We start from the raw sequence: 14,044 nt of genomic DNA on the forward strand, positions 1-14,044 counted from the left end.
CGCCTTCTGGATGATAGCGGGGTGAACAGGCAGTGGCTCGAGTGGCTGTTGTCCTTGATGATCTTTATGGCCTTCCTGTGACATCGGGTGGTGTAGGTGTCCTGGAGGGCAGGTAGTTTGCCCCCGGTGATGCGTTGTGCAGACCTCACTAACCTCTGGAGAGCCTTACGGTTGTGGGCGGAGCAGTTGCCGTACCAGGCGGTGATACAGCCCGACAGGATGCTCTCGATTGTGCATCTGTAAAAGTTTGTAAGTGCTTTTGGTGACAAGCCGAATTTCTTCAGTCTCCTGAGGTTGAAGAGGCGCTGCTGCTCCTTCTTCACAACGCTGTCTGTGTGGGTGGACCAATTCAGTTTGTCCATGATGTGTACGCCGAGGAACATAAAACTTACTACCCTCTCCACTACTGTCCCGTCGATGTGGATAGGGGGGTGCTCCCTCTGCATTTCCTGAAGTTCACGATCATCTCCTTTGTGCTGTAATGTTGGGTTATTTTCCTGACACCACACTCCGAGGGCCCTCACCTCCTCCTAGGTCGTCTCGTCGTTGTTGGTAATCAAGCCTACCACTGTAGTGTCGTCCGCAAACTTAATGATTGAGTTGGAGGCGTGCATGGCCACACCTTCGTGGGTGACCAGGGAGTACATTCAAGTCTGAGCTCTACGGACAATTCCTTCGACCTCATGGCTAAGTGTTTGCTCTGACAACTGTGGAACCTTATATAGACAGGTGTGTGCCTTTCCAAATCATGTTCAATCAACTGAATTTACCACAGGTGGATTCCAATCAAGTTGTAGACACATCTGATCAATGGAAGCTCAATTTCGAGTCTCCTAGCAAAGGGTCTGAATACTTATGTAAATAAGGTATTTCTATTTATAAAAAAAATATAAATTTGCAAAAATTTAGAAATAATTGCTTTGGCCTTATGGGGTATTGTGTGTAGATTGATGAGGATTTTTTTTTTAAATCTATTTTAGAATAAGGCTGTAACGTACATTATTTGGGGAAAAGTAAGGGTCTTAATACATTCCGAATGTACTATAGAACGTAGTTCTAACTTTCCACGTCATACACTTTCTCTTCTCATGACCTTAGTTGACCTTGAGACAGGCCTGATGCCTCACAAAGAAGGGTTGCCCACTGTACCCTATTAACACCAGGCTGGTCCATAGTATTGTGCCTTGGGGGGCTCCAGCCTCTGGGTAATAATCTGGGTAACACCCCAGACAGGCCCAGGGATGAAGGAAAACATCCAGCCCTGATTTCCTGGCATCTTGTAGCACTGTGCCATCTCTCCATGTCTGTAGCAATCTCCCTCTCCATGGGGGGGGGGTGCAGCTGTGGAGGGAGAAAGATGAGTGATGGAGGATAGAGAGAACTGGGTGCCTGTCCTCGCTGGGTCCTGGCACTTTGTTTTCAAAGGCATTTGGTTACACAGAGGCTTGCATTCTGGGCCCTGTTCAGACAAAACATTAACCAGGCCTGTCTAGGTTAGACATAACAACACTTTGTTGTGCTGTGAGAATGCACAATTGGATTAATTTTAAACCAAGTGTACTGTGTGAGATAAAAAATAAACCGGATATAATTTACAACATGTAACACAAGGAGAATTGTTGTGTTGCCTCACCCGAAAGCGACTATATACCTGTTTTAATTGACTATGGCCTTGATCTTAATCCACATGGTGAAGGGAGACGGAGGGTTAATGTGCCTTAAGGATTTTGTTTCAATCAGTTGAAAACATACACCATGTTATCTCCTTATTAACCTCCATAACTGTTTGACGTATAGAAAGGCAGGAACGCTCCAGTCCTCCAGTCTTATATGAGTAAATCTTCAGTGTTTAAGAAGGATTGCTGTTGGTGGAAATGATTTCTCTATAAGCACCGTGCAATATGTATAATTAAGTGTCACATTTCAATCAATTTGGATGGACAGACATTTCAGGGGTTTTCATTACCATGCCAATTCCCTGTGATTTACTGAATATTACTGGGGAAGAATGGGCTGGATGAGATCAAACCAAATCAAATCAAACCTTATTTGCCACATGAGCATAATAAAACAAGTGTAGACTTTACCGTGAAATGCTTACTTACAAACCCTTAACCAACAGTGCAGCTCAAGAAGAAGAAAATATTTACCAAGTAGGCTAAAATAAAAGTAATAATAAAAAGTAACACAATAAGAATAACGATAACGAGGCTATATACAGGGGACATCGGGACCAAGTCAGTGTGCAGGGGTACAGGCTAGTTGAGGTAATCTGTACATGTACAGTCGAAATCGGAAGTTTACCTACACCATAGCCAAATACATTAAAACTCAGTTTTTCACAATTCCTGACATTTAATCCTTGTAAAAATGCCTAGTTTTTGGTCAGTTAGGACCATCACTTTATTTTAAGAATGTGAAATGTCAGAATAATAGTAGAGAGAATGTTTTATTTCAGATTTTATTTATTTCATCGCATTCCCAGTGGTTCAGAACTTTACAAATCAAATGTATTTATATAGCCCTTCGTACATCAGCTGATATCTCAAAGTGCTGTACAGACACCCAGCCTGAAACCCCAACAGCAAGCAATGCAGGTGTTGAAGCACATACATACACTCAATTAGTATTTGATAGCATTGCCTTTAAATTGTTTAACTGAGATCAAACGTTTCGGGTAGCCTTCCACAAGCTTCCCACAATAAGTTGGGTGAATTTTGGCCCATTCCTCCTGACAGAGTTGGTGTAACTGAGTCAGGTTTGTAGGCCTCCTTGCTCACACATGCTTTTTCAGTTCTGCCCACACATTTTTTTATAGGATTGAGGTCAGGGCTTTTTGATGGCCCTCCAATACCTTGACTTTGTTGTCCTTAAGCCATTTTGTAACAAATTTGGAAGTATGCTTGGGATCATTGTCCTTTTGGAAGACCCATTTGAGACCAAGCTTTAACTTCCTGACTGATGTCTTGAGATGTTGCTTCAATATATCTACATAGTTCCCTTCCTCATGATGCCATCTATTTTGTGAAGTGCACCAGTCCCTCCTGCAGCACAGCACCCCCACAACATGATTCTGCCACCCCCGTGCTTCACGGTTGGGATAGTGTTCTTCGGCTTGCAAGCCTCCCCCTTTTTCCTCCAAACAATACGATGGTCATTATGGCCAAACAGTTCTATTTTTGTTTCATCAGACCAGAGCACATTTCTCAAAAAAATATGATCTTTGTCCCCATGTGCAGTTGCAAACTGTAGTCTGGCTTTTTTTATGTCAGTTTTGAAGCAGTGGCTTCTTCCTTGCTGAGCAGCCTTTAAGGTTATGTCGATATAGGACTCGTTTTACTGTGGATATAGATACTTTTGTACCTGTTTCCTCCAGCATCTTCATAAGGTCCTTTGCTGTTTTTGTGGGATTGATTTGCACTTTTTGCACCAAAGTACGTTCATCTCTAGGAGACAGAACGTGTCTCCTTCCTGAGTGGTATGATGGCTGAGTGGTCCCATGGTGTTTATTCTTGTGTACTATTGTTTGTACAGATGAACGTGGTTACCTTCAGGCGTTTGGAAATTGCTCCCAAGGATGAAACAGACTTGTGGAGGTCTACAACTTGGCTGATTTCTTTTGAATTCCCATGATGTCAAGAAAAGAGGCACTGAGTTTGAAGGTAGGCCTTAAAATACACCCACAGGTGCACCTCCAATTGACTAAATTAATGTCAATTCACCTATCAGAAGCTTCTAAAGCCAAGACATTTTCTGGAATTTTCCAAGCTGTTTAAATTTTCCAACTTAGTGTATGTATACCTCTGACCCACTGGAATTGTGATACAGTGAATTATAAGTGAAATAATCTGTCTGTAAACAATTGTTGGAAAAATTAAAAATTACTATGGTGTTGAACGCTGAGCTGTCGTCAATGAACAGCATTCTCACATAGGTGTTCCTTTTGTCCGGGTGAGAAAGGGCAGTGTGGAGTGCTGTGGATCTGTTGGGGCAGTATGCAAATTGGAGTGGGTCTAGGGTGTCTGGGAGGATACTGTTGATGTGAGCCATGACCAGCCTTTCAAAGCACTTCATGGCTAATGAAGTGAATGCCATGGGGCGGTAATAATTTATACAGGTTACCTTTGCTTCCTTGGGTACAGGGACTATGGTGGTCTGCTTGAAACATGTAGGTATTACAGTCTCGGTCAGGGAGAGGTTGAAAATGTCAGTGAAGACACTTGACAGTTGGGCCGCACATGCTTTGAGTACACATCCTGGTAATCCGTCTGGCCCAACGGCTTTGTGAATGTTGACCTGTTTAAAGGTTTTGTTCACATCAGCTACCGAGAGCGTTATCACACAGTCATCCAGAACAGTTGGTGCTCTTGTGCATGCTTCAGTGTTGCTTGCCCCGAAGCAAGCATAAAAGGCATTTAGCTCGTCTGGTAGGCTCAGGTTACTTGGCAGCTCGCCATTGAATGAATCCCGGAACATATTCCAGTCTGCTTGCAAAACAGTCCTGTTGTGTTGCAGGAATCTGACCACTTCTTTATTAAGTGAGTCACTGGTACTTCCTGCTTTAGTTTTTGCTTGTAAGCAGGAATCAGGAGGATATAATTATGGTCATAAGGAGGGCGGGGGAGAGCTTTGTGTGCATTTCTGTGTATGGAGTAATGGTGGTCTACCTCAAGAGAGCAATACCTCAAGACTTCTTCAATATTAGACATCGTGCACCAGCTGTTATTGACAAAAAGACACATAACCCCACCCCTCGTCTTACCAGAGGGAGCGTCTCTGTTCTGCCGGTGCATGGAAAATCCCGCCAGCTCTATATTGTCCGTTTCTTCGTTCAGCCACGTCTCGGTGAAACGTTTGTGTGCGTTTGTTGGTTTGTGTGAGAGAGTGAAGCAACTCATTTCCAAACCATCTGCCCTCTCTGAAATTACACAATGCAACAATGTTGGTATACAGTGGACTTTTGTAAAATTACAATTTATCCTCTTCTGATTGTGTTAGAGTACAGTGGCGTTCTGTATTACCTGAGCAACGCCCCTTACTGCGAGTCATCATAAACGCCAATCTACAGCCTGATTGTTGTTGACTGCAGTCCCCGGCCCCATGTCATACGGCTGCTCCACAGAGGCTGGCAGGGCAGGGGAGGGCGGGGCGGGGCGGGGCAAGGGAGGAAGGGAGGGGTTAGGGGTGGACGTCAAGTGGGAGCCAGATCACTCCCGAGGAGGGATGGGAAGCCGGCTCCCCAAGCCCAGCCCATTTGTCAGTTTATGTGAATTAGTGTCAAGTACAAGTGCAGTCAGAGCGAATGAACTGAGTTGGACGTCAAACCCACCGTGGACACAGTGCCTCTTCTCCTTCCTCCCTCCCTCATCCAACCATCCCTCATTCAGTACAGAATTTACTGAAAAAGGACGTGTTTTATCCAGGGGAGAGGGCAGAGCGAAATTCCCTGATATTTCCATAGGCTTCTGTTTATCCCCCAGCCCCGACGGACTGGTGCAGCCCAAGATCCACTTTAACATCTTAATAGGAAAGTGTGTTAACGCACGTCTTTACCTCCCTCTTTGACAAGAGCGAATTAGGTGTCAAAAGGATTTCTGCTGACTTTAATTGAATCTGCCCAGCGCGGAAAAGGAAATCTGAATTTAAAATAACCTATTAGGCTTATCAAGTAATGTTTGGTTGAGTTTGGCAGGTAGCACTGTGACTGTGGCGTTCTCTTCCACCATTCCCTCCCCCACCAGTAAGTTGTTTATGAGGTGAGTTGGGTGAGGAGGAGGGGCGCGTGTTCCACAACAGCATGGGCTTCTCTCACTCTTCGTTATCCTATAATAAGTTGTGGCCTGCCAGTTTAGTTTTTTGAGCTCCCACAGGAAAAGCCTTGAGCTGGGATTTAGGCTAGAGATGAGTGCGAGAGATTGCAGTGTGTACCTATGAGGGATGGGCTGATGGATTCCACGCGAGTCGATTGCAAAGAGGATGGTTGTTCATTTTTCCCTCCTTTTCTCCATTCCCTCTAGCCTTCCTATCTTTCCGAGATAGCTCTTTGGAGGAGATGCACCTGTTAACATAAATAAGTCTGGAGTTAAACACCCGGAATTACAAAATGGAACCTGTGAGTCTTTTGATATACAATATATGGGAATATAGCTGTGATATGTAGCATAGGCAATGGTGGAAAAAATACACTATTCTCATATTACTTGAGTAAAAGTCTAAAAGTATTTGGTTTGAAATATACTTAAGTATCAAAAATAAAGGTAGCTGCTAAAATATACCTAAGTGTCAAAAGTAAAAGTAAGAATAATTCCTTATATTAAGCAAACCAGATGGCACTATTTGTATTTACGGATAGCCAGGGTCACACTCCAACAATCAGACATCATTTAAAAACAAAGCTTTTGTGTTTAGTGAGTCCGCCAGATCAGAGGCAGTAGGGATGACCAGGGATGTTGTCTTTATAAGTGTGTGAATTGGACCATTTTCTGTCCTGCTAAGCATTCAAAATGTACTTTTGGGTGTCAGTGAAAATGTATGAGGTAAAAAGTACATACTTTTCTTTAGGAATCTAGTGAAGTAAAAGTAAAAGTTGTCAAATATAAATAGGTAAGTACAGATACCCCAAAACACTACTTAAGTAGGACTAAAGTATTTTTACTTCAGTACTTTACACCACTGACCATAGGCTATTATCAAAGGACAACTAGTTTCTCACTTTTACAAATGTATAACCCCTCAATGAATCTGAAACTTTTCCCTCTCACTGACGTTAGGCCTTGTCAAAGCACCCGGCCTCCTATCTATTCTCTCCCCCAAACTTTATCATTTCCTAGCAGAGTGTGAGCTATTGATGAAAGATTTTGCTCCTCCTTTGCACTGTGAAGAACCAATCAAGTCCACAAACCGCCATTAACTTTTGGTTGTCATGGATCCCTACACTTGATCAATAACCTTCACATATCATTACAGCTTGGAGCTTCTAAGGCAAGCTCCTTGTTCTTCAGGCCAAGCTGGTGTAAATCTTTCTTAGAAATTGCCTGGGATCCGCACTTTTTAGTCATTGTAGGCGCTAAATGTATTGCTCTGACTCGAGACAAGGCAGGGGCCAGATTTATTTGAACAGTGGTGCTTGCTCTGGTATATTGAAGTTGAGAACCGCCTGTATCACTTCATAAATCATGTTTAAATGCTCTACTATCTTCTTCTGTTCAGTTAAATGGCCAACCACAGTAGAGTTATGCATCCCCTCACTGTAAATTGGATAACATACTATGTGTTATGCACATTGACTCTATTTTTTTACTGCTCCTCTTTAATTACTTCTTACTTTTATCTTTTATTCTGATCCGTATATTTTGAAACTGCACTGTCGATTAGGAGCTTGTGAGTAAGCATTTCACTGTAACCTGTTGTATTCGCGCATGTGACTAATATGATTTGATTTGAAATGCGGTTTGTATAGTGATTCTCTGAAGACAGTCATTTTGCCTAACAAATCAAACTCAAGCCACATTCTGGCCATTTTATACGATTCAGTCAATTTGATATTTAGTTTCATTACAGTGGAAGCTGCAATATAAAATGTAAATTTAACTTGAATCACATTGTGTTTTAGAAAGATCATCATGGCATTTATTTGTTTAATTTCATAAATGTTTTGATAATTCTCATTTTGGGGAGGGGTGTAATGGTACACGTATTTGTACCGAATATTTGTACCGAACCGTTCGGTACATGAACCTCGGTTCGGTCCGCACTGTGTACCCAAATTAATACATAAAAAAAGATATATACAAAATTAAAACACTAGGTCTATAGGCAATGCCTTTACTGCTTTGTAGGCCTCTTGATTAAATATAAACTCAATTTATTTTTTAAATTTCAGGCCATTCGGTAGAGCCTGTACACTAGAGCCTGTACACATTGTAATCAAAATTAAAATCTTAATTGGAGCATTTCAAACTGTCCTTTAGTGAGGCACAGCTGGGAACTAGTTCTGTACGATGGTGAGTGGTGGGGTTGATAAACCAGAATTGGAGGATCTTCCATCATCGTTTAAATCTCCCGTTTGGGAACATTTGTCTTCCCAGTAGATTACAACGGCGATGGACAGAGAGAGCCACTGCTCAACGAGAATAGCCAATGCAAATGTTGACACATTTACGCTGACATCACCCCAATATTCCTACCACCGGAGCAAGACTGAAACGCAAAAAGACAACAAAACAACTTAATCTCCCCTCTGCATCCAAGCAGCCCTTTTGCAGCTTATTTTGACTGGGTTGAATAAATGAAAGAGTGATGGGTATGTTTATAGCCAAGGATATGCGCCCGTTCTCGGTGGTTGAGAAGAATACGGGGTTTCAGCATCTCATGAAATGTACTTGAGCCACGTTACGAACTTTGCCCTCTCGCACCCTTCTCAGCAAACCGATGGTACCCACTCTTTATAAGCAAGATAAAGCCGAAGTTGTCAATTAATTGGCCAATGTACCCTGTATTGCGCTTACTACAGATGGCTGGACCTCCAGGGCTATAGAGAGCTACTTAACACTGACAGCCCATCAGTACCGTGCTATACAACCCTTTATGGGAGTCACAGAAGTGTGGATATTTTTGTCTTTGTAAGAAAACATTATAGCATAGTCCTATACAATGTCTGAGCCATGTTTAGATTGCAATTTATTTTAGTGTTGTTGTTGAGTAATCATGGGTTTTCATTTAAGAAAATACGAAGTGTTGGTATTCATGATTGTGCTCTCATCAGGTATTATATGACTCATGATCATATATGGAATCATGATGTACTAACACTTTGTATTTTCTTAAATAAATACCAATGAACTACAGTGACTGTTGGCATTTAAATCTCCTCTGTACCGAAACCAAACCGTGATCCCAATACCGCAATACGTACCGAACCGTGGGCTTGGTGAACCGTTACACCCCTACATCCAACTTGTAATATCGGCCCTTATTCTCCAATTCCAAAGGCTGGAGTAGCTGACAATGTACTATAGGTGATGAATGTAATCATGACTTTTCTCTTATCCACCAAAGTTGACGTGATGTCTTCCCTTTGGCATGCACTGTTAGTGGATTCTGTAAAAGGTGTTTCTGCTACTGTGCTTACAGATTCTAGAGCTGGAGAGGGAGCACCGAGAGCGGTCGACCATGCGGTCATTGGAGGAGTGGTGGCTGTGGTTGTCTTTGCCATGCTCTGTCTACTCATCATTTTGGGACGGTACTTTGCAAGACACAAAGGTATGTGACAAAGCCTTTTGTTTTCTATCTAGAAGCACCTCTGTGTAATCTCAAGGTTAAACATTTTAAAAGAGCACAGACACACTATCATTTTATGATTTATTTTACTCAGTGTCATACTAGTATTGTCCTGGGCAATCAGAAAACCACTTCCCTCTCCCCCCAAACTCTGTTTTAGAAATTCTACCATACCTCCTGAGCCCCATCTTATTTTCTCTCTGTTATGGCTACTGTACATTTGAAGGGGTTTTCTTTGGAGTGCAGCCAATGGTTTGGTTTTGATTCCAAATTACTCCTTGCCCTTCTCCATTCAGTCTGGGCTATCACCTTTATTATCAGTCCCAAAACTGTTGGGATGTGAATAATCCCTGTCGGAAATTAAGTTTGAAGTGAATTGCTCATTCACACGCATTCGTTGAACTTGACAAGGTTCATTTGGAGGCATGAGCTGAGCTGAAGCTGAATCTTGAGCATCTTGAGCATAGATTTTCATGTGTAAATCTTGAATGCCAACTGAGGGGTTTGCAGTGGCAAATAAAGAATTTACCTACCAGAATTAAAAACCTAGTACCTGATGTATAATTTTGAAGCTACAGTTTCCATTAGAGTTTGTGTAAACGTGCCAAAGGCATACATTTTATGAGATTATACAGTCGTGGCCAAAAGTTTTGAGAATGACACAAATATTAATTTCCACAAAGTTTGCTGCTTCAGTGTCTTTAGATATTTTTGTCAGATGTTACTATGGAATACTGAAGTATAATTACAAGCATTTCATAAGTATCAAAGGGTTTTATTGACAATTACATAAAGTTGATGCAAAAGAGTCAATATTTGCAGTGTTGAGCCTTCTTTTTCAAGAACTCTGCAATCCGCCCTGGCATGCTGTCAGACCTTCTTGCATAATCAATGCTTGGAGTTTGTCAGAATTTGTGTGTTTTTGTTTGTCCACCCGCCTCTTGAGGATTGACCACAAGTTCTCAATGGGATTAAGGTGGTCTGGGGAGTTTCCTGGCCATGGACCCAAAATATCAATGTTTTGTTCCCCGAGCCACTTAGTTATCACTCATGCCTTATGGTAATGTGCTCCATCATGCTGGAAAAGGCATTGTTCGCCACCAAACTGTTCCTGGATGGTTGGGAGAAGTTGCTCTCGGAGGATGTGTTGGTACCATTCTTTATTCATGGCTGTGTTCTTAGGCAAAATTGTGAGTGAGCCCACTCCCTTGGCTGAGAAGCAACCCCACACATGAATGGTCTCAAGATGCTTTACTGTTGGCATGACACAGTGCTCACCTTGTCTTCTCCAGACAAGCTTTTTTCCGGATGCCCCAAACAATCGGAAAGGGGATTCATCAGAGAAAATGACTTTACCCCAGTCCTCAGCAGTCCAATCCCTGTATCTTTTGCAGAATATCAGTCTATCCCTGATGTTTTTCTTGGAGAGAAGTGGCTTCTTTGCTGTCCTTCTTGACACCAGGCCATCCTCCAAATGTGTTCGCCTCACTGTGCGTGCAGATGCACTCACACCTGCCTTCTGCCATTCCTGAGCAAGCTCTGTACTGGGGGTGCCCCAATCCCGCAGCTGAATCAACTTTAGGAGACGGTCCTGGCGCTTGCGGGAGTTTCTTGGGTGCCCCGAAGCCTTATTCACAACAATTGAACCGCTCACCTTGAAGTTCTTGACGATCAAATAAATGGTAGAGTTAGGTGCAATCTTACTGGCAGCAATATCCTTGCCTGTGAAGCCCTTTTTGTGCAAAGCAATGATGACGGCACGTGTTTCCTTGCAGGTAACCATGGTTGACAGAGGAAGAACAATGATTCCAAGCACCACCCTCCTTTTGAAGCTTCCAGTCTGTTATTCGGACTCAATCAGCATGACAGAGTGATCTCCAGCCATGTTCTCATCAACACTCACACCTGTGTTAACAAGCGAATCCCTGACATGATGTCAGCTGGTCCTTTTGTGGCAGGGCTGAAATGCATTGGAAATGTTTTTGGAGGATTCAGTTCATTTGCATGGCAAAGAGGGACCTTGCAATTCATCTGATCACTCTTCATAACATTCTGGAGTATATGCAAATTGCCATCATACAAACTGAGGCAGCAGACTTTGTGAAAATTAATATTTGAGTCATTCTCAAAACTTTTGGCCACAACTGTATATTTTACAGTTAACCTGATGGGTCGTTTTGGTTCAATGATTTGCTTGTTAATGTCAAGGAAACGTATGAGTAGGCATTCATGAGCTTAGGAATGAAGTGTCCATTTTGATCAATTTGTTAATTCCTTATCTTTTCCCCCCTTCAGGTACCTACTTCACGCATGAAGCTAAAGGAGCCGACGATGCAGCAGATGCAGACACAGCCATTATCAACGCAGAAGGGGGCCACAACAATTCGGACGAGAAAAAGGAGTACTACATATAGAAATCACAGGGCCCCAATACAGTCCCCTGTAGGACACCATACTGTCTTTGGGTGAGGGGTGCTTGGGGTTTTAAGTATGGTTGGGTAGGGGGTAGGATGGGTTGGTTTTAGTAGTGATTGCCAGGGATTGAACAATGTATAGTCCAGTCTGTGCAGCTGAAGAGGAACAGTTTTGTGTGTATAAGGTGGAAAGATAGGGAAGGGAGAGTAGGTTTTGGTTAAGGGTAGGTGGGTAAGTAGGTAGGTAGGTAGGTAGGGAGGGAGGGGGGTTTGGGGGTTGCCAGAAATCACTGTAGAGCTTCACCATTCGACACCTCCCAAAACTGCTGGTACGAATTTTGTTTAGTTCAACCATTTGCAGAAAATTCTGTGCCTTGTTCTGAATTTCTTTTCTATTCATTCTTCTTTTTCTTCCCTGTCAACATGCCGTTGCTCCTCACCGTCCCCTCTTTCACTCTCTCCATTATGAATTGTGATGTTGGCTTTCCTATGAGTGTTGAATTACACAGTGGCTCTGTTCATCTCTCCCACTGTGTTCACACACACGTTCTCTTCTGCATACCAAAACCTCAAAAGAACTCTATTTCCACTATACTGTGAGCAGGCCTAGTCTCAAGCCACTACCTTTCTTTTTTCCAACCTTTTGATAACTCCAAAACACATCCAACGCTTTACGTATCATCTTCGAAAAATGTATGAGGAAAATATCATTACACATAAATAACATTACCCCCCTCTTTAAAACACACACACACAAATATAATCTAAAGGAAGACAGTGGAGGACAGTTGGTCTCAAACGGTCCTTGTTTTCATTTTATCTGAGCCAATTCCTATTCACTGTGGATGACTTGTATTCTTTCCTCTCTCTTCAATTTGTTTTTCTTATTAGATATGCCAGCACATTTAAAACATTGGTACTATTTGGAATAAGCAAAGTAGAAGGCACATTATTTCACCCTCGCTATGCTGAACTTAAAAGCATTTTCAATTCACTATTTTTACCTTTTATTCTCTGTACAATGATGTTTTTGTTCTGTTCCAATGAATGGAACTGCAATTCCCCTGCAGGCATTTCATGTTTTATGATGACATTTTGGGGTTTTACATCGTCTCTCTCATTCAGAAATATTTTTGACAAACAACAAAACATTTAAAAAATAATTTATTTTTAATGGTTTCTTTGGTGGTGTATACTCACCCTTTGTCTTTCAATCAAGCTGCCTCACTTTAGCCAAGCTGAAATAAAGCTGGTATAACAAAAAAGTTAACACTGATAGGATTAATTTCAATAAGAAATGACCGGAAGACCAAACTAATAAATGAATGTTGACTGTCAAAGGTGAATATCCTCATTATAATACATATATAAATCTACTGTAGGTTGTGAGGTACTAAATGCAATCAACATGTATAAAGCGATACTACCTTCATATTGTTACATGCTGAACAGTCAAATGTCACATGTAGAGTGGTTGTATTTTTCCAGCCTTGTGTATAAATTAGAACTAAGGAGTAAAAAGGGTTATAGGATTTTAAAGGAGATGGTGATACATAGGCGATACATAGCTTCTGTATGAGCAACGGACCTACAATCATTGTGTCTAAGGCATTTTTTCAAAGGATATGATTTCAATACAAAACAGTATCTCAAAACAATTCAGACGCACCAGAACGAATAGTTCCAACAATATACAAACTATGACCAGACATTATATTCACACCAATGTATTATACACAAATATTTTTTACAACCTAGTGGAATTTCATGACAGAATACTTCTGTGTTTTTTCTGATTATCACAAGCTGTTTGTTGTGAGTTTTGTCGCTCCATATTGTAAAACACTCATGACAGTTGAGGAGCATGTGTCACTCGGAATTACCACGGGAGACAGGGCCTTATTTCCCCTACTATCACACCCCAGCCTCTGGACTGTACATGGTCTTGTCATGATGCAACAATTTTCAGTTGCCCAAACAGTCAGCCAACACAACACTGCATGTATGTGAGTGTGAACCTCTAAAACAACATAATACAGTCTCCTATTTTTCTTTCTTTACAATTCACCTGCCTAAGCTTAAAGATGATACAATGTGGAAAGAGCCCGTTAGGGAGAGTACTTTTTGGGGAAATGTTACTTTTCATGTATACATCACTACAGTAAACATTGCTGTTGAATTTAGTTACTGTCCTGCTGAGGTTGTTGACCTGACAATTAGGTTGAAAAGATGTTGTTGCTTACGTGTTTGATTTGATGTTTATTCCGAATATAATATCTTGAAGAAGAAGCTACCACTGATTTAATACTGTTTGACGACAATGCTGGTTGTTTATCAGGACAGTGGTGGCT

At 41.8% G+C, this 14,044-nt stretch overlaps 1 protein-coding gene across 1 annotated transcript in view; it reads left to right on the top strand.

The window, feature by feature from the left end:
• The window catches only part of LOC135550802 (cell adhesion molecule 1-like), a 485,176-nt gene extending 473,258 nt beyond the window's left edge, over positions 1 to 11,918 (top strand). The window contains exons 10-11 of the mRNA XM_064981924.1: positions 9,133 to 9,261; positions 11,575 to 11,918. Of these exons, the coding sequence (XP_064837996.1) occupies positions 9,133 to 9,261; positions 11,575 to 11,693 (248 nt within the window). The 3' untranslated portion in view covers positions 11,694 to 11,918. The remainder of the gene's footprint in view (positions 1 to 9,132; positions 9,262 to 11,574) is intronic.
• Positions 11,919 to 14,044: the final 2,126 nt, after the last annotated feature.

The sequence above is a fragment of the Oncorhynchus masou genome, chromosome 12, assembly GCF_036934945.1.
Source record: "Oncorhynchus masou masou isolate Uvic2021 chromosome 12, UVic_Omas_1.1, whole genome shotgun sequence".
In the NCBI taxonomy this organism is placed as follows: Eukaryota; Metazoa; Chordata; class Actinopteri; order Salmoniformes; family Salmonidae; genus Oncorhynchus; species Oncorhynchus masou.